General features: G+C 35.6%; 1 protein-coding gene across 10 annotated transcripts in view; it reads left to right on the top strand.

The window, feature by feature from the left end:
- ANKRD17 (ankyrin repeat domain 17) overlaps positions 1 to 21630 on the top strand; it is a 174475-nt gene that overhangs the window by 106362 nt on the left and 46483 nt on the right. For 8 of the 10 annotated variants that reach the window (XR_004972115.1, XM_036336022.1, XM_036335970.1 and 5 more), the window contains 8 exons: positions 3281 to 3429; positions 11392 to 11503; positions 11646 to 11791; positions 13818 to 13960; positions 14520 to 14733; positions 15218 to 15393; positions 16655 to 16817; positions 20882 to 20977. Coding sequence is in view for 9 of the 10 variants with exons in the window: in XM_036336022.1 (XP_036191915.1) it covers positions 3281 to 3429; positions 11392 to 11503; positions 11646 to 11791; positions 13818 to 13960; positions 14520 to 14733; positions 15218 to 15393; positions 16655 to 16817; positions 20882 to 20977 (1199 nt within the window). In the remaining variant the exon portion in view is untranslated. The remainder of the gene's footprint in view (positions 1 to 3280; positions 3430 to 11391; positions 11504 to 11645; positions 11792 to 13817; positions 13961 to 14519; positions 14734 to 15217; positions 15394 to 16654; positions 16818 to 20881; positions 20978 to 21630) is intronic. The other 2 variants (XM_036336032.1, XM_036335959.1) reach the window with 1 other exon arrangement.

The following is a 21630-nucleotide window of genomic DNA, read 5'->3' as shown; positions in this document are numbered from 1 at the left end:
CTTTTTCATAAATTCTGTAACAAACTAGTGCAATGACATTTCACAGGATTATAAACCATAAGAATGTTATACAGAGACAGATCATTTTCTTCATTAAAAAAAGCTAATGAAAAAGAAAATTGACGAAGAAGGAAAAGGAGGGAAAAAAAGAGTTAAATAGTTCTCTCCCCCTATTTTCACTCTTTTGTCTGTACTTTAAAAGACTTGAATTTTTCTGATTTTGAAATTATATTTAGTAACATTACATATTATGGTGACATTATATGTGATTTAACGTTCACCTTTTAAAAGAATAAACTAAATTGTATAGTGTTGACATTCAGAAACTAAGAAACCAGCTAATGAGACAGATTTTGTATACTTAAAATCTGCTCTAAAGTTTCCCAGTTCCCTTTTAAAATCACCTCAACAGTAATATACGGAATGAAAGTCTCTGCTAATCTTAATAGGGTACAATAATTATCTTGGGGGAAATGGTATTAATCATTAAGAATTGTAAAGATTCTCTTAAGAATTTAATTTTTCTATAGATTTGAAAATTGCTCCTAATCACCATTAGCTGGTTATAATAATTGGGAATACAATTTAAAGGAATTTGGTATCTTATGAAAATTGGAGAACAGTAGCCCCAAATTCCAAATTTGATAATTACTTCCATAGCCATTAATCTAGATCATAATGGTGTTCTATTATGTCAGTTGATCTACCAATGAATGGATAGAGTTAAGTGTTACTTTTCCAATTAAATGAAGAATGGACATACTATACCAAAGAATATTTAATATTTTTTAATGTGCTCCAGAATTTACCTGATGTTCTTGGGCATAGTGATCAACAGTGATTTCAGTTAGTTGTATGGTGTTTGTGCTGATGAGAATTATTTGAGGTTTGTAACATAGTTTTTCTGTTGATGTTTTTACCAAAGAGAAACATTAGATTCTGCCTGTGTGTTCCAGGTTTTTAAGTATAAAAAAAGTTTTTAAGCACATAACTTTTCAGGATATATGACAGATATTTGTCATATTATGAAAATACTTCTTTCTTATGCTATTTGCATAGGGATAGAAGAAATGGCAGAAGGAAGAACAGGTTTTAAAAAGCCCAGCTACCTACGTGAAACCTATCCGTCGTCATGCATATACACATGCATATATACTCCTGCACTCATTTCTGCAGTCTCTCTTTAAAGTTTTGTGGTAGTACTTGTTCTTTCAGTTGACTAATGACCATTTCGTGTTTCTTAATATCTTACAACCTCATTATGCTCAGTTGCCCTTCATTCAGCATAAAACTCTGTTCTTTTTTCCTTATGTCCCATTTACTAGACTGCTCTAACAAGGTTCAGTATCTTTTTCTCTAGTACTTGGCTGGCCAAATTCTGTCTCCCCTGCCCTATCTACTTGCCAAAGCAAAATCAGTTCTCTGTTTAACTAGTGTTAGTACCTTACCTTTGCTGTGCTCTCAGGTTCCTTCTTTTCTTACTGGGTATTAAAACTTTTCTAAACATCTGGTCTCCCTCTCTAAAATCTAACCCCAAATGTGAAGTCCCACATGAAAAGATCTGTACCAGAGTTTCTTCACATGCCTACGTATTTATAATTATTACTTTAACTATAGAGAATGGATGAGTGACAGTTATTTAGTTTTAAATAAGGAAATGAAATGAGGGAATTGTTTTTTTCCTATCTCCTCTTAGATGAGATGATAAGAATAATTTGACCAAAAATAAGAAAACCAATTTTCAGTATGTTCTTTAAGGAATTTATTCCAATTGAAATGTAAATAGTCATATATTTTATATTTTTGAAATTTATAGATAAAATATATACATTAAAATTATCTTGATTTTTAAAAAATTAATGTACAGGCTATCAATATGGAGTAATAATATCAAGGTCATTAGATGATCAATTAAATATATTAGTATAAGCCCTTTTCTATTGAACTGATTCCGTAAGGCTTCAAAACAGTGTTTTGTGTTTTGATTTGATTTGTTTTGTTTTGTTCCCTTTTTTGTTTTTCGTTTGGCTTTTAAGTGGACTTAAAAAATGTGTAATTTTAGAATGTGTGTTACTATAATGTATAGTATATGTTTGTGCCTGAACTAAGGATTTTATGTAAAATAGATTTCTTAATTGACAGTCATGTTTATAATTGTTATAAGATCGATTTTAGTTTTGTTCTTGGTGGGATTATAACCTCTTTTGTCTGGTTTCAGATCCAGTTGTGTATCATGATTGTTTTCTGTCTGATGTAGTTGATAACTAAGTTGGTAACATACATCTACACTACTGTTGACCATTCAAAGATTAATGCCCAAAATTTAGTGCTACAGCATTTTTAATAGGGGAAAAAAGGATTGGTGTTCACATATCGACTCCAGAAGTGAGTCGATGAGGGAATAAAGTACCCTTAACTGCCACCACCTTTGGAGTTCTACCACATCAAATACTGACCTAATTAAATTAGCCCCTCTCAATTTGCATCTTTTTGTGAAAATATCATGTGAAATTATACTTAGAAGAACTAACAATAATCTGTATCTGAAGGATGTTTGTGTGCATACATTTATTTCTACCCTAATCTTTTAATTTTGTCCTTATATGTCAGTGTGATTGCTGGATTGATTGGTAGACATTTTATCCCCTCAGAATACTTCTACATGTGAGAAATTGTATTTCTGTGTGAGGATCAAATTTTTATATTTGACTATGCTGTCATAGTAAGGACTGCAATTCAGAATATAATTCTCCTCCTGTCTGCAGTTAAATAGTAGGAGGCATTTTTAAATGATTAGATAGCAAGGTTCTCCCAAACAGTGATATTACTTACATTAGTTATAGAATATAAGGTGTGGAATTGGCAGGTAAAAATCACATTCTTCTCCTTTTGAACATGACTATTTTATCTTTTATTCCTTTTCTGACTAAGAAGGTATAATGGACAACATATCCATTTGCATTTATATTTAATTTAGGTTCATAAAAATATTTTTGTTTTCAGGGTTATTTTGAATTAAGGTTTTATGATTACATACCATAAGAGAGGAATTTGTTTTTCAGGTGATTAATTAGAAAATGGGTTACTCTCAGTATACATTATAATTTTGGATTATTGTCCAAAGTCAGAAATAACCAGGATAATGAGTTACTAGTGCTGTGGCAGTCTACCTCTAGACATTCTGTTTTTTAAGAAGTCTATAAATATTTTCCAATAATTATTTCTTACTGTTACCTAACAATGTTTTATCCTTATTAAGTGCAGTTATTTTGTTCAACAGCAGTCAGTGGAAGAGCATCTGCAATGTCAAACACTCCTACCCACAGTATCGCTGCTTCCATTTCCCAACCTCAGACTCCAACTCCAAGTCCCATCATCTCTCCTTCAGCCATGCTTCCAATCTACCCTGCCATTGATATTGATGCACAGGTAAGCTTCAAATGATGGAAGTATATCTTCATTAGACATATTAATCAGTGATTTAAATGATCTTAGAATGCTTTGTCTCTGGGCAGAGACTTGAGCCACGATTCGAAATAAATTAGAATCTACATTTAAAATATCAAATATGGATTTTTACTAATAATTATGTGATGGTCTAATTTCTAAGGTCATCAAATAATCCTTTTTAAACACTTTAGTTTACAGAGGATATAAAAAGAAATACCTTAAGATTTGTGTGTATTTTCTTCTACTCTTAAATGAAAAGATATGCTTTAAAATTCATAATGGATTGCATATAAAAGAAAAGATTGAGGGTGATGCTGGCAGGGGCAGAGGGTGAGTGGAAGTGGAAGAAGGCATAGAGGGGATAAATGGTGTGTGTGGGGGAGGAATTAAAAAATAAAATAGTAAAAAAAAGATTGTTCCATTTATATCACATTTACTCAGAAGCATTTATATCATCTTTGGAAATTGTGATCTTGCTGACTGACATGTAGTGAGTCTGTGTGTGTGTGTGTGTGTGTGTGTGTGTGTGTGTTAAACACTGTTAAGTAAAAAGCAAAAAAACAAAAACCCAGTTCTTAAAAAAGATAGTTTACTATGAAATCTCAAGGCAAAGTGAGGTTAGGAGGAGAGGATAAGTTGTGTTTTATCCTAAAGAAATGCTAAGAGACCTAGCTTAGAAAACAGTTGAGCAAGGTAAAGGTATATGGCCTACGTTAGGACTGAGAAATGACAGTTCATTTAGTTTTATATTTTGACTAGAGGCCTGGTGCATGAAATTTGTGCATGGAGGGGGCGGGTCCCCTCAGCCCAGCCTGCACCCTCTCCAATCCGGAATCCCTCTCACAATCCGGGACCACTGGCTCCTAACTGCTCACCAGCCTGGTCACCCCTCACTGCCCTCCTGCCAGCCTGGTCGCCCCACGCATCCTGGTGCTCAATTGTTTGGTCATCCCTCACTAACCCCCTACCCCCCTGCCGGTCTGGTCGCCCCACACAGCCTGGTGCTCAGTCGTTTGGTCGTCCCTCACTAACCCCTCTGTCGGCCTTGTCGCCCCACTCAGCCTATTCAGTCATCTGTTCAGTTGCGATGGCCCTTGGCTCTTTATATAGATAGAGTGTGTATTGGGGGAGGGGAGGTTACATGATAAAACTTTGTTTTATAAATGATCAGTTCTTTATTTAAACTTGGATTTCAGGACGTATGTGTGTGTGTGTTATTGGACCATTAAGAACATACACTCTTAACATATTTAAAATATAGCTTGTTGGGGGACAGGGGTGGACTCGAAGAGGTAAATAGGGGGGAAAAGGGTACATATGTAATACTTGCAACAACAAAGATTTTAAAAAATAAAAAAATAAACTATTGTGGTATAAAAAATACATAGCTTGTCATTAAAATGTTTCTTGGTAATACTGTGAAAAAGGAATTTCAGTTCCATTCTTACTTGCTTCCCAAATGTTTGTATCTTTTCCATTGTTTTAACTTTATTTTTTAGCACTTAAAATTGTCAGGGAATGTTTTTAAGGAGTTATCTAATCTTCAGACTATATATACAAGGTATCTACTCTTGTTTTTTTAACATATATATATTTTTATTAATTTCAGAGAGGAAGAAAGAGGGAGAGAGAGATGAGAGAGAATCATTGATTGGCTGCCTCCTGCTCACCCCACACTAGGGATTGAGCTCCCAACCCAGGCATATGCCCTGACGGAATCAAACCATGATCTCCTGGTTCATAGGTTGATGGCCGGAGGGAGGTAGCTGCTCTTAAATACTCATTTCCCTGATGAAGAAACTGAGACTAAGAGATTATTCATTTTGCTTACAATCACTTAATTTAGCTAACTAATGGGGCTAGGGGTCATACTTAGGACAGTTTGACTTCAAAGACAACTTTCTAACCTAACATACTATACGGCCTTCTTTAAAAATATGAGACATTTACTTGAACTCTAATGGCTCACTTTTAATATTGATAGTGTTGTAGAATTGGATTGAATTTGGTATTGAATTTGTATTATTTTCCTCCAATTTCTTTTACTCTTGAGGTTATGTTTTTTCTTGTTGTTTTTAAAAATACATTTTTATTGATTTTTAGAGAGATAGGAAAGGAGAGGATTAGAGAGTTAGAAACATTGATGAAAGAGAAACATCTATCTGCTGCCTCACCAGGGATCGAGCCTGCAACCCTGGCATGTGCTCTGACCAGAAGTCAAACCTGCACCACACCAGCCGGGCAGAGGCTGTTATATTTTAACCACAAGTATATTTTCTAGTTTTTGTGGGTTCAAGAATTAACCCATAAGCAAAAGTAAAAACTTAACATGTTAAACGCCCAGCCTGTTTTGTCTTCCAGACAGAAAGTATAGTGTCAGTCACCGGTGACTGACATGGGGCTTAACGTGTTAACTAAAATGTAAAAGAATTTCTTTTAAAAAATGCTTTTCAATAAAACACTGCAGGAAAAGTTCCTCCACATATGATCATGATTTTATTGAATTTGAAATTATTGTAGTGACAGTGAAATTTTACCTGACTATACCACCCAACCATCACTGTATTATAAATTAATCTCTGAGATGTTATACATAGATACTTTAAAAAATAGTATTAGTTAATTTTAAAAAGTGTAACTTATATTTTAAATGTCGTAGACATGCTTATATAAAAAGATTTAACTGTGGTTCCTTAAGAATCTGCTCCTTCTTTACCTGGTCTCTACATGGAGGTTTTTCCAGTAGCCTAGAATGAGTTAATACTACTTTTCATGAAGTTTAGCATAATTGCTTAGTTGGACATTAGGAAGAGTCTTCTTTGGGAAACAATATAAAATGAATATTCAGAAATAATTGTTCACCATTTTTTTCTTTAATTTTAATGTTAACTTTGTATTTAATCTACTAGTTTTTATGATGCCAAGCAGTTATGTTAAATGATAAAAATAAAGATTCCTTTATACTAAACTAGAGGCCCAGTGCACAGATTCATGCACTAGTGGGGTCCCTTGGCCTGGCCTGCACCTTCTCACAATCCAGGACCCCTCGGGAGATGTTGGACTGCCGGTTTCGGCCTGATCCCCGCAGGCCAGGCTGAGGGACCTCACCGGTGCACAAATCTGTGCACCAGGCCTCTAGAATGCATATAAGATCTTTGGTTGTTAATCTCTTCCTGCCCTCCTCCCTCTCCCCTTCCCTCTGAAATTCATCAATCTGTTCCATGTTCCCCTGCCTGTGCATTGAGCATCTGCCCCTGGTGGTCAGTGTACATCATAGCAACTGGTCAACCGGTCACTTAGGCTTTTATATAGATTCGTCTGAAATTTTTTTTCTAGATTCTAAAATGAAAATTCATTGAGATTTTACTTACTGGATATTTTGGTTTATGTGTGCAAGTACTGTGCCATAACAGACAAGTGATATGATAAACTTTCTTCCTGTTTTGAAAGATGAAACATTCTCTAATAATTTAAGCCTTTATTTGTTTATTCAATAAGTCTTGACATGTATATTTTTCACTTTATAACTTTTAATTTAATCTAGTCTTCATAACAATCCCATGAAGTAGCTACTGCTATTAACATTTTACATATGAGAAAAGTGAGACTTAAGAGATAATAACTACCTTGCCCAACAGCTAATTTATAGTAGAGCCGGTTTTCAAGCAATCCCTGCATTCAGGCTCTAGAATCTGTGCTTTTAAAGTGCTGCCTATGCTATCTGTTTTAACCTGGTAAATTAGAGAAAATGAGCCACCACCTACATGGCAAAAGATCACGTGTCCTTCATCTTTGCATCTTTTCTGCATATTCCTTTGGCCATATTGCACATTTATATCAAATCTTAATTTAAGGAAGAACAAAATAAATGTGAAATTTTTTGAAAGCCTCAGCATATGTCTCCTTTTTAAAATGATAATGATTCTTAAAATGGTCAGGCCTTAAACTCCTTTAATTGATTAAGATGCTCAGGAACTAATATTTTTAACAAGAATTAGCAGAAATTATGTTTAATTCCCGGACATTGCTGAATGCTTTAGGTAGGAGTTTACATTTTTTATAAGGTTCCTCAAATCTTATATAACTAGAAATAACCTTAGGTGTGCAAGTGGTTACCACAGGCTTTTCAACTCTCGTGTAATGGTTTTATTGAATCGGGTCTGAATATTTTCAAAACAAGATTGATACCACATTAAAATTTATTTTAGGAAACATTCATAAATGATAGTTTGGAGGAATTACTTGGGCTGTTTTACTATAAGTTTTGACAGCATCTTTATCAATTTGGGATGGGATAGGTCTCTATTTGGGGGAGGGAGGGTGGAAACCTCATTTCAAAAATTATTTCATTCTTGCCCTGGCTGGTGTGGCTCAGTTGGTTGGGTGTCCTCCCATGCACCAGAAGGTTACCTGTTCTATTCCCAGTCAAGGGCACATGCTGGGGTTGCAGATTCTATCCCTGGTAGAGGGCATACAGGAGGCAGCCAGTGGATGGTGTGTTCTAGCATCAATGTTTATCTCTCTCCCTGCCCCTCTCTCTAGACTATTCTTAAAAAAAAAAAATTGTTTTGCCCTGGCTGGTTTTTCTCAGTTGTTAGAGCATCAGTCTGCAGGTTTGATTTTTGGTCAAGTGTACATACCTCGGTTACAGGCTTGATCCCTGGCCCTGGGGCTGGGGCGCATGTGAGACGTAACCAATTGATGCCTCTTTGTCTCTCTCTCTCTCTCTTTCTCTCTCTCTCTCTTTCTCTCTCTCTCTCTCTCTCTCTCTCTCTCTCTCTCTCTCTCTCTCTCTCTCTCTCTCTCTCTCTCTCTCTCTCTCTCTCTCTCTCTCTCTCTCTCTCTCTTTCTCTCTCCTTTCCCTCCCCACCGCCTCCATTCCACTCTCTAAAAATCAATGGGAAAAATATATCCTCAAGTGAGGATTAACAAAAATAAACTTCTTTCATTCTTATCTTTAAAAGATTGCCACAAAATGTTATACAGTGAAGTTACCCACTCTTAAATTCCCCAAGGAATTTGACCAATTCTCTTTTCTCAGGTTTAAATATACTGTTTCTTCAATTCTCATATTGCATTGTTCAATATTTCTCTCATAGTTTGAGCCACTACATTTGTCCTATATAGTAATCAGTAAGTTCCTAGTGATCAGGTCAACCCTAGAGTATTTAGCAGAGTACTTTGATATAAAAGGTACTTATATGAAATGATGTTTTATAATGTGATTTTTAAAAAGAGTATTTTACTAATCCCCTAAAATTTTCATACTTATCTTTTTCAAATTTTGTCTCTTCATTCTCTATTTTTAAGATTGATACCAATTTCCTAAATTACTCTTTAATCTTTAACCCCAAGAAGATGTTTAGAAACCTTATAAACTTTATAAAATTGAGTCTTCTACTCATTGAGAGCACCTAAGACAGATAGGCTTATGTTACATTGACCTTAGTTGTGCCTTAGCTGTGATGTAATAGAAAAGCAGGATTTTGTGTGACCATCGGAAGGTTGTTACTCTGAGCCTTTGTCTCCTTTTCTCTAAAATCAGTAATTTCTTATAAACCTGAAATGAAGATCAAAGACTTCACAATCAGAGCTGTCACTCATTTAAGTATTCATGTCCTTCTCCGTTGTTGTAGTTGGTGCATCTCTCCCTTGTGGCCATCCCTGATCTCTGCAGTCAGTAGCTCTGCTCTCTGCCAGCCTCTTCTGCAGAGCAGCTTTTGCGGTCTCCCTCTTCATCACTGACTAGTAGGCTTTTCTTATTTCTTGAATCTTTATCAGTTTTGTCTTTTATCTCTTGTTATTCTTTTTTTTTTTTTTTTTTTTTGTAATGGAATTTGTTTTTTAGATCTATTGACCTTCTGGGAGAATATGCCTTTCCTTTTGATATTTATTACATAAATATAATAAGTAGTATATAAATACACAAATACATTAAATATAGTGTGTTCATATATACAGGGTGGGGCAAAAGTAGGTACAGTTGTTTGTATAGAAAAAAGGTAGGTTTACAGTTGTGAGTATGCGGAATGCAGAGTTTATATTAACATTTACTAATCTATTATTTTTCATATGATCAACTGGAAACATACTTTTGCCCCACCCTCTATAATCCTTTATTTCATTAGTAATAGTCTTCAAATGTGTAACCCTATTGCTGTTCATTTAACTTAATTATTATTTTTTCCTAACAAGGCAACAATTATAGATGGAAGGTACAGACATAAATAAAACATGTTTATTACCTTCTAGGAATCAATAGTCTTCTGAGGTTGATAGACACATAACTAATGTTAGTATAAGGAAGATATGCATTAAGTGCTGTAATAGAGGTACATATGTAAGATGGCTTAGAACAGCTCTGTGTAATAGAAAAATAATGTAAGACATATATGTAATTTAAAGTTTTCTAATAGCCACATTTAAAAAAGCAAACAAATAGGTGGAGTGAATTTTAAGAATGTATTTTTACTTAATATATCCATAACACTATTGTTTAAATATGTAATTAATATAGCAAATTGTTATTTTACATTTTTATTTCATACTAAAGTCTTCAAAATTTGGTGTGTATTACACTTACAGCTTAAAGTGATCAAATTAATCAGTCCCAAACTAATCGGATGTTTTGTCACCTTGTTTAAAAAACATCTCAACTTGGACTTCATTGGAAATACTTGATTTGTACTTCAGTTTGATTAAGTAGATTGCAATAGATTTGATTAAGTTGAAAAAGTAGATTCATATACTCACATTGCTCCAGGCATATACTAAAAAGCTTTCTAATAACCAAATCAAGTATCAGTTTTAAAATTTATATTTAATTAGATAAAATTTAAAACTTAGTTCCTTAGTCACACTGTACATGTTGCTAGTAGTTACCTTTTTTTATATCACACAAATTAGAGTACTAAAAATATGAGGACTTTGTTCACTAAATAAGCATTTTAAGTATGGTAGAGATAACAACTGGCTAATCCATTCTTGGTTACTATCATTAGCAGAAGAGATAAATTGTGTATAAATAGTGTCGTGTCTCAATTATTATAGTTTTTCTTTCCAAATACTCTATTTTGTATATATTTCTTGTTCCTCTAGGTATTTGGGGGCTTTGTTCTCTAATGCAGTAAAGTTCTGTGGGAAAAAAATATTTTCAGTACAAGGCTTGATTTTCAACTTTTTTAACTGGGTCCAGAACAGTTAATACAGCCTCACTGCTGAGGATTTTTACTCAATATTCTTTGTGTTTTGAAATCTTTCTACTCTGGCTGGTCGGAACCAAACTATTCCAGGCCCTGTGTAATCTCTGGGTGTTGTTCAGCCTGATGATACCTTTTGGGGGTCTTTCCCTGACCTCATGCAAATGTGCTGATCAAAACTCAGCTGAAGACTCCAGGGAAAACCCTCTACAGATCTCTGTAGTTTTCATTCTCTGTAGCAATTTCCTCTCCAGTACTCTGCCCCAAGAGGTTCTAGTCACCGTAACTTCTACAAACTCTGTCTTCTCAATTCAGGGAGGTTGCCAGGCTGTGTTCGAATACCCTCTTTTTGCACTGCAGCCTGGAAACTAGGCAGCAAGTTGAGTAAATCATTCCTGTCCTCAGGGATTACTGTCACATAACTGCCATTAATGACTGGAATTGAAAGTGAGTCCACAGTATTTCTTTTAATCATGTTGCTGAAAACAGCATATGGTTGAAAATCATGCTGCTTTTCTTCATGTTTGCTTCAAGAATTGCCCATGAAGTTCAAATATTTGTAACCTTTAAAAAAAGTCACAGGTTGATCACTAATGGAAAAAGGGCAACTTACTATCAAATGTTTGCTAGAGTAGAGGATACATATCTACTTGTGTGTATTTGGTACATGTATATATTACGGAATTGATGTTAACATTTTAAAATTATATAATAAGCTAATCATAAAATGAATTTTTTACAGACTGAAAGTAATCATGACACAGCACTAACACTTGCCTGTGCTGGTGGTCATGAGGAACTGGTACAAACATTGCTAGAGAGAGGAGCTAGTATTGAGCACCGAGACAAGAAAGGTATGGCCAACTTTTGTTAATATTTTTTTCTTCTGGAATATTTGTGTTCTGTAAAGAAATGCTACTACTTCTAGGTCTATTTTGATGGAAAATAGTATTGTTTCTTTGCTTAGCATGTAGTGAGATCATTATTTTTCTCCAGGTTTTACTCCACTCATCTTGGCTGCTACAGCTGGACATGTTGGTGTTGTGGAAATATTACTGGACAATGGTGCAGACATTGAAGCTCAGTCAGAAAGAACCAAGGACACACCACTATCTTTGGCTTGTTCTGGGGGAAGACAGGAGGTAACAATTTCTCCAGTGTAATTTTTTCTCTCCATCCATTTAGTAAATTTATGCCTTAACTTATATGATTGTATGGTGACAATCAATTGACATTTAGATTTATTACAACCCTGGAGCATGCCTTCTCTGAGTGTCTCCACTATTCCTAACTCTGATCTTGAACTAATGGGAATTATTTGAGTCTGTGTTTGCCAGTCTGTTTATTAACATTTATTTGTTTTTTTCCAGTTAGTATTTTAGGATATACTAGTAGTTTAATATTTAATAGTAAGAGCAAGGGTAGGAGTTATGATCTTAAACAATCCTTAACTTCTGTGTCTTATTTGTAAAAGGAAGATGAAAATACTAGTACCTGTTATCAGACTTGTTTGGTACAGTAAGTGACATAATGGACAAAAGATTTATAAATGGCCAGTAAGCATTTAAATGCTAAATAATTTGGCTGTCAGAGAATGCAAATTAAGATACCACCACACAGCCACTAGAATGGCTAAAATCATAAAGACGGACAATACCAAATGTTGCCAAGGGTGTGGAGCAACCAGAACTCACTCATTATCTGTAAGAGTGTAAGTAATACAACCACTTTAAGCAGCTTTATTCAGAATTCTCAAAACCTAGAAATGGCAAAGTTGTTCATCATTGGGATAGTAGGTAGCTTATTATATATTACTAGAAGCCCGTTGCATGAAGATTTGTGCAATAAGCCTTCCTTCCCCTGGCTGTTGGCACCAGTTTTCCTCCAGCACCTGGGACCCCCAGGCCTTTGGTCCGGCCGCAGCAGAGAAGCCAGGCCTCTTCAGTCTTCAGTCTTCACTCCAGCCGGAGCCTTCAGTTTTTGCTCTGCACCTGCGTATACAAATTAAACACCGTTGTTGTTGGGTTAATTTGCATAGTCGCTCTGATTGGCTGGTGGGCGTAGTGGAGTGACACCAATTTGCATGTTTCCCTTTTATTAGTGTAGATTTAATGGAGTGCTACACAGTATACACAAATGACTCTCAAACACTGATTTCATGTATATGAAGATCTAAAATAGATTAATCTGTGGGTGGGGTTGCCTGGGAAAGAGCATGAGTAAATAACAGGAATTTAAATTACATTTTGTTTATGAATGTCAGTATTCAGTAAATGTAAATTAAGTTTTGAGCATTTATTGTTTCACCTGAAAAAATTTTACATAAAATTTCACCCAAAAAACTTGAAAACAAGTACATTAAAGTCTAGATAATGATACACTTGCTGATGTATGTAAGGAAAATGGCAAATGTCTGTAATTTACTTTGTGATGAAATGCAAAAAAATTATGAAGAAATATGTAAAAGTAAGTATAGTAGAATATTTGTAGAACCTAGGTGGTGAGTATATGTATATTTTTTAACTTTTCTGTATGTTTGAAAATTTTTCTAATGTTAGGGAAAAATGTGTTAGCTTTATTCCAAGTTTTTTCTTTTAACATTAAGTTATTGATAGTAAGTTAAAAAAAATATTTTAAAGGCATTCACATGCTTAAATGAAAAAATTGTGTTCTATTTTACCACTGTTTGGTAGAATAACACAGAAATACTATTTCCAAAATAGTATTGTACAACAACACAGGAGATCCAGATTTCATGAATACACTGCCGTTTCAACAGATTCCAAAGTGGGTTTTTTGCTTGAAAAGCTGTCTCTTTTTGGCTTCTAAGATTTCTTGCTATCAGTTGAGACTCTGTTTGTGCAAAAAATGGAAGAAAGATTTTTTCCTTCTTTTGTTATACAATAGACCAGAACAAAAAAATAAAAATGCCCAACTTTCAGAATCCATACCCAGTGGGGGCATACAGGAGGCAGCCAATCAGTTATTCTCTCTCATCATTGATGTTTCTATCCCTCTCTCCCTCTCTTTTTCTCTCTGAAATTTAAAAAAAAAAGTTAAAAAAAAAATATGTACCTTGCAAATTGTCTTAATGTAAGAAAATAAATCCATTTCTTCCTTCCTTCCCCCTTTCTCCCCGCCCCTCCCCCCCCCCCCCCCCCCCCCCAGGTGGTGGAGCTATTGTTAGCTCGAGGAGCAAATAAAGAACACAGGAATGTTTCTGATTACACACCTCTAAGCCTGGCTGCTTCTGGTGGCTATGTGAACATTATCAAAATATTACTAAATGCAGGAGCCGAAATTAATTCTAGGCAAGTTTTATTCTCTATAAGACCCTTAAAAGTATTATGTTAAAATGGTATTTGTAGAACAATTATATTATATTAAAAAGGAAATGCCTTCATTACAAGTTTAGAATGTAAATTGCTAGAGATTTTTAAGATTAATTTTATTTACATATTTAAAACTGTTGACATAGAACTTGAAAAACTATCAATTACTGTATTTCTTACAGTACTAAAAGTAAACACATCTTATGAGTTTTTATTAAGCAAGTATGTGCTTTAAAATGGAAAGTCCATCTTAATAGTCTAATGACTTAATAATTATTTTTCAGCCCAAGTCATTATGTTGAATGAGATACAGAAAGTATTCTAGATCTGGGTGGTAAAATATTTCTAATGGAGTTTTAGTGTTATCTCAAAGAAGTATTAGACTAGGGCTAAGAAAAATGATTATAATATTTTAAGTAATCCTGCAAAATAAAGAGTCTTAAATATATCCTGAAGCAGAATTATATATTGCCATCCAATTTTTCTGGGACATTTAAAATATGTATTTTCTGTTTTGTTCTCATACCTCTACCCTCAGAACTGGTAGCAAATTGGGCATTTCTCCTCTGATGTTAGCAGCTATGAATGGGCACACAGCTGCAGTTAAACTCCTATTAGACATGGGCTCTGACATAAATGCTCAGATAGAAACCAATCGGAACACTGCCCTTACCTTAGCCTGCTTCCAAGGAAGAACTGAAGTGGTTAGTCTTCTGCTTGATAGAAAAGCAAATGTGGAACACAGAGCTAAGGTAAGAAAACGTTCAAAATTTGTACATGGATTTATTGGTTTGATATTTAAGGTGTCTAGTAGCAATATGCTAAATATAGTCTTAGTATTTGCTAGTAACATTTATCACTCTGTAGAACTCATTCAAACATTAACTCTTGAAAATACCTCAAAAATAAATTTTAGAGGTAATAATGACGTTAGAATTACCAGCAGAAAATATGTACCCTTATGAAAGAGAAGATGGGGAACATTTATTAAGTGCCAGCTATATGCCAAATGCTTACTTGCATCTTACAGATATATATATACACACATATATATGTATATATTTTTGTTCAACAAATTGTCATTAGGTAAATTATCTTCTTTTAATAGATGACATTGTAACTAAGAGAGACTAGCAGTGTTAGTGTTGAACTATATTGCTCCCAGATTTTTATTCTTTAACATTTTAGCTCTTTCCTTTATCTTATGTGTTGTTTTTTATTTTTCACTAAACTTAGACTGGACTCACACCACTAATGGAAGCTGCCTCTGGTGGATATGCAGAGGTGGGCCGAGTTCTTTTGGATAAAGGTGCTGATGTTAATGCCCCTCCAGTGCCCTCTTCGAGAGATACAGCTTTAACCATAGCAGCAGATAAAGGGCATTATAAATTCTGTGAGCTGCTCATTGGCAGGTATGATGTTACCATACCCTTCGTATGTGACCCTGGTGTTACTAGTGATTACTGTTCTCTCTGGGCAAATTGTACTATTAAGAAATCAAATATGACTACTTCTATAAACTACTTGTTTTATTTTTTTAAACCTACCTCTGTTATTGTCCACCCATTCAGAGCTATGCTATGTTGATTTATTTCAATGCAACCTAGGAATACTTATCTTCCTTTCTTTTGTGTGTACACTTTTAAAGTACTATAATAAGCTATCTGAATATCCAGCTGTTGTCATCTACATTTACATCTCCCACAGTGTGAGTTTTAAAAAAGTACCACTTCAAGTCCTAAAAGTCTGGCAATAATCTAAGTCTTCATTGTTGATTTTCTTGTTCTTTATAGTCACTTGGGCTTTTAAATGACAGTTAAGGTGCTGTTCCAAGTTATCAGAAAAGATCCAGGATAGTTTCTACTGTCAGTCACTTAGAAGTTGCCTGCCAGTTTTCCAAAATGCTTGCCTGCTTAATTCAATCTCCTAAAAACCTTTGCATGGTGTTTTAAGCAGTCGTATTTAGTAGTACTAGTTCTAGCTACTAACAACTACTATTACTCACTGTGAATTTTATCTATTATGCCCACTGAGTTCTAAACCTGCATGTTATTCTGAAGCTAAATACAAATACATGAATACAAATAATCTGAAACTGATGCAGTTGCATCATAGATACTATTTGTGTTTCCAGGATACTGTTTATTTAATATATTGATTATGATACTAACAGGATATACTTTTATTTTTCACGAACTAAAATTTCACATTTTCTTGGGGTTTGAAACTCATAATTATACCGAGTCATTATCTATATATATATAAAAGCCTAATATGCAAAGTGTCCCCTCAGGAGTTTACCAACTGGGAGTTTGAGCGTTTGCTATGATGGCACTGACCACCAGGGGACAGCGCACGACAAAGGAAGGCCCTGGTAGCCAGTGATGGGAGGCCCCAGCTGGCAACCGCTAGGGACCCTACCCGTGCTCGAATTTCGTGCACTGAGCCTCTAGTCTTTAAAATAGAAAGCAATTATTGCTGTACCATTGTTTTTAAATTTAACAACTGGAAATTCTTTGTAATGTTATTTTGAGAGAAAAATTAATTTTAGTCCTTGAATATTAAACAGTTTTTAGTTTTATAAAATATTTTCACAAATTAATAGTTGATTGTTATTGTTAGCTGTGTCATTCCATTTCATTTTAAACAGTGATATCTGTGTCATTTATTTAGGGGAGCTCACATTGATGTGCGTAACAAGAAGGGGAACACTCCATTGTGGCTAGCAGCAAATGGTGGACACCTCGATGTGGTTCAGTTATTGGTGCAAGCAAGTGCAGATGTGGATGCAGCAGATAACCGCAAGATAACTCCTCTAATGGCAGCATTTAGAAAGGTAGAAGTCTTTTATCCTTTTTCACATGAATGTTTTTCATTTAGGCTAGAAGTGCACAGTTTAGTGATTACCAGACTCTCATTTTTAGGATTTAACAGCAGTGATGAAAGCCATCTATACTAATAAAAAGGGTAATATGCTAATTAGACCAGACACCCTTCCAGACAAAGCCATGGTGACAGGGCCAAGGCAGAGGTGGTTAGAGTGATCAGGCCGGCAGGAGAAGGCAGTTAGGGCGATCAGGCCGGCAGGGGCGAGCAGTTATGGGGATTGGGCTGGTAGGCAGGCAAGCGATTAGGAGCCAGTGGTCCCAGATTGCGAGAGGGATGTCCGACTGCCAGTTTAGGACTCAGACATCCCCTGAGGGGTCCCAGATTGGAGAGGGTGCAGGCCGGGCTGAGGGACAACCCCTCCACTACCCGTGCACGAAGTAAAATTATAAGCAAACTAGAGGCCCGGTGCATGAAAATTCATGCACTGGAGGGGGCGTCCATCAGCCCGGCCTGCCTCCTCTCACAGTCCGGGGGCCCTCAGGGGCAGGAGGCGATCAGGGGAAGGCGATGCCCCCATCACACCTTTGCTGCTGCCTCAGCTGGCCCTGGTTACCTGAGCCTCAGGCGGCTGTAGGTGGCTGGGGTCTGAGGGGATTGGGGGCTCTGGAGGCAGGCACACGGCAAGGCCGGGCCCACCTCAGGCCTGGCCTTTCCACGCGCCTGCCACCCTTGTGGGGCTGAGGGGACTGGACGCCGCCATCTTGTGGCTGTGGGCACTGCCATCTTTAAAGGCATGGCAGTCCATTAGTGGTAGTCAGCATATTCCCTCTTTATTGGCTGTGGGCACCACCATCTTTGAGGGCAGGATAGTCAGTTAGCATATTCCCTCCTTATTGGCTGTGGGCACTGCCATCTTTGAGGGCAGGACAGTCAGCATATTCCCTTCTTATTGGCTGTGGGCACCGCCATCTTTGAGGGCAGGACAGTCAGTCAGCACATTCCCTCCTTATTGGTTGTGGGCACCCTGCCATCTTTGAGGGCGGGGCAGTCAGTCAGCATATTCCCTTCTTATTGGCTGTGGGCACCGCCATCTTTGAGGGCGGGGAAGTCAGTCAGCACATTCCCTCCTTATTCCCTCTCTCTCTCTCTCTCTCCCTCTCTCTCTCTCTCTCTCTCTCCCTCCCTCCCTCTCATATCACTCTCTTTTACTCTGTCTAAAATTCAATGGGAAATATATCCTTGGGTGAAGATACTGAAAAAAGGAAATGAAGGGAGGGAGGGAGGAAGGGAGGAAGGAAGGAAGGAGAAGGGAAAGGAAGGAAAGGAAAGAAAAGAAAAGAAAGAGAAAAAAAAGTCATTAAATGAAAACCCAGCTTCTAGTATTAAAACTACTGAAAGTCAAATATACTAATTCAGAATTAGGAATACATTTTGTGAAAGCAAGAGAAACTCTTTTCCTTTTTCTACAGTGCATAGTATAGAGCTGTGTATAAGTAATGATTTGGTTGATTTCTTAAATGCAGTTTCAGTTTGTTGCTGGGAAAATGAGATTAATATTTCAGGTATTATAATTTTGAGTTTTGTCATTATGAGACATGTAGGTAAAATCCCTTGTAGATTCCAAAATATTTTGTTGTATTAAAAACTTTTACTACATAAATTGCAAGAAATCATCTTTTTTCATTACTCTCTCTGACTTTGGTTCTTTAGACGAGGGGTCGCCAACTGGTGGCGATTTGGTTGATTCAGAGGTCTGAAAGCTTGGCGACCGCTGCTTTAGACCACATCGTCCCTGGATATTCTAGACCAGTGATGGCGAACCTATGACACGCGTGTCAGAGGTGACACGCAAACTCATTTTTTTGGTTGATTTTTCTTTGTTAAATGGCATTTAAATATATAAAATAAATATCAAAAATATAAGTCTTTGTTTTACTATGGTTGCAATATCAAAAAATTTCTATATGTGACACGGCACCAGAGTTAAGTTAGGGTTTTTCAAAATGCTGACACGCTGAGCTCAAAAGGTTCGCCATCACTGTTCTAGACTACCTAGCCACTCACTATTTCTTTTTCCTTAGCAGTCAAACTTACTCTTTCTCACTGGCTACCTGCCTCTTCTCCAAGCAAGTTAGCATATCATCATCAAATTAATCTTTCTAACCACTCCATTTCGTTAACATCAGTCTCAAGAACCTTTTTCTGTCTCCCCAGTTTCTGTAATACTCTGAAATCCACTTTTAGTTTCAAAGTCACCACACTCTAGTGCTCTCAGAATTCATTTCCCTTTATGAGTCCGTAATGTGGAAAGTCTTCTTACTTGGTTTTTCTTGAGCCCTCTCTCTCACATCACCTTTGTTCTCATCTCAGGAATGCCCATGCCCCTCCTAATTTTTCTAAATGTACTCATTCTTTGGATATAGTTTAAACTCTTCTACAAAACCTCTTTCTATACTATTTTAGCTCACATTGAGATGTAATCCCCTAAAAGTTGTAGAAGTTCTGCAATCCATTATTATCGTCGTCATTCACTTTGACAAATATATATCTTTTTACTACTCTACTGTCTAAAATGCATATAATTTATCTTTCTAAATTAGACTTAGCTACTTAAGAACAGTGCTTATCTTTTATTAACTCCATTGTTTTTGTAGTACCTACCATGTGCAACTGTAATGGTTGGGATATTACCTTATATAGCAGTGATGGCGAACCTTTTGAGCTCAGCGTGTCAGCATTTTGAAAAACCCTAACTTAACTCTGGTGCCGTGTCACATATAGAAATTTTTTGATATTTGCAACCATAGTAAAACAAAGACTTATATTTTGATATTTATTTTATATATTTAAATGCCATTAAACAAAGAAAAATCAACCAAAAAAATGAGTTCGCGTGCCACCTCTGACACGCATGTCATAGGTTCGCCATCACTGTTATATAGGGTGCAGCAGCTACTTTTTAAAGGAGTGATTTAATCAGGGAAGTATAATTCACACATAAAGTCAGGTAACTATGAGTTGCCCTGTATAAATAATTTAAATACTGTAGAAATCTTGGCAAAATATCAAACAATGATGCAAATGGCATTTGAGCTATGCACTAAAAGATAAGGATAGTTTTAAAAGTTGCAGATGAAACGAAATAAATGCAATTAGGAAGTATATGAAATATAAACAGCTGTTTATCCAGACTGGCTAACTTACAGGTACTGTCTCAGAAAGCAGTAGTGTAATTGAAGAAAGTGGAAAGCCTTTTTGAATGTTGGTCTGAACATTTTGAACTTAGTGGACAGTGTTATAGTGAATAATATAATCATAGCTTATGTTTTAGTAAAGTGTTTTATTTCTTTCACACTACCTAATACTACCTAATACAGAGCTATGCTTTCAGTTTTTATCTGAAAGAACAAAATTTATATTTCTACTCCTTTAACACTTAGAATTGAACAGAATGTTCATTTTTATTTCATTTTTATTTCATTAGCTAGAAAAAAATTTTTTTCTTTCAGGCATATTCTCATTTCTTCATATTGATTTTTGGGTTTGGTTTTTTATTTAAATTATTTAGAGTAATTTAGATCTTAAGTCAGGTTATTCTCTGTTTTTTTTGTTTTTGTTTTTTTTTGGAGAGTAAGATGAGAATGAACAGTGTAAATTTAATTTATTAGAACCAAAGCCTGTTTTTCATTTACAGTGAAAAAAATACCCAATTAAGTCTTCATTTTGTAGCTTGAATGCCAAAGAAACTGCAGCCCTACTCAGTTTGTCTCAGTGGTTAGAGTGTCAGCCCTAGGATTTGAAAGGTCTCAGGTTTGATTCCCATCAACGGCATGTACCTTGGTTTGATTCCCATCAACGGCATGTACCTGGGGCAGACGGAGGAGGCAACCAAATCAGTGTGTCTCTCACATTGTTGTTTCTGTCTCTCTCCCTCCCTCCCACTCTCTCTAAAAACTCAATGGAAAAAATATCCTCGGGTGAGGATTAACAATAACAACAAAAAAGACAGACTAGATTTACTGAATTCTTTTAGTGTGTGTTTTAAATCTGACATTAATATCTATTCTCTAGGGTCATGTGAAGGTGGTGCGCTACTTAGTCAAAGAAGTCAATCAGTTTCCATCAGATTCTGAATGCATGAGATACATAGCAACCATCACTGATAAGGTAATGTGTTGATCAAATTCATCCCACTATATGAGCTAGGGATTTTATTTAGTTTTATGTACATATATCCCACACTAAGAAAAAAGTCTTAGTTTGAGCAGTAATGTGTGCTGTATAGCAATTTTCATTTATCTATTATTTGGGAATGAAGTATGCTGTTTAAGAGTCTCTTAGGATTATTTATTTAATCTAATGAAGTAGTAAAATATTCTTTGTGATTGATTTACTTTATTTTTTTAAAAAAATACTAAACTAATTTTATGTGAACACTAAACAATTAAAGCAAATGTTGTTATTCATTAGTATTATAATCTATATATGTGTATCCAGACTGATAATATATTCAGAAATTAACAAGCCCAGTGGATTTTTTTAATACCTAAACACAGATAAACATAGTACCTTTAATTGTGTGAAGAAATTTTTAATGTCTTCAACATGATATAAAAGTGGGAGTAACTGTCATCTTAAGAATGAACTGGTTAGGATTATTAAAGATTTAATTGAGGTCTTCCCCTAGTGCCATTTTTATTTTTAGTTTATAAAATGTACTCTGGAAATCCAAAGAGGTCAATACATATAAAAATGTCTATTATATTTTCTCAGCAGTTTTTACCTAAGAGTGAGCAGATTTTCGTCATAGGTTTTATTTA

This window comes from Myotis myotis, unplaced genomic scaffold (genome assembly GCF_014108235.1).
Source record: "Myotis myotis isolate mMyoMyo1 unplaced genomic scaffold, mMyoMyo1.p scaffold_m19_p_1, whole genome shotgun sequence".
NCBI classification, from domain to species: domain Eukaryota; kingdom Metazoa; phylum Chordata; class Mammalia; order Chiroptera; family Vespertilionidae; genus Myotis; species Myotis myotis.
Note: the sequence above shows the minus strand (reverse complement) of the source record. Positions and strands in the feature narration are given on the sequence as shown.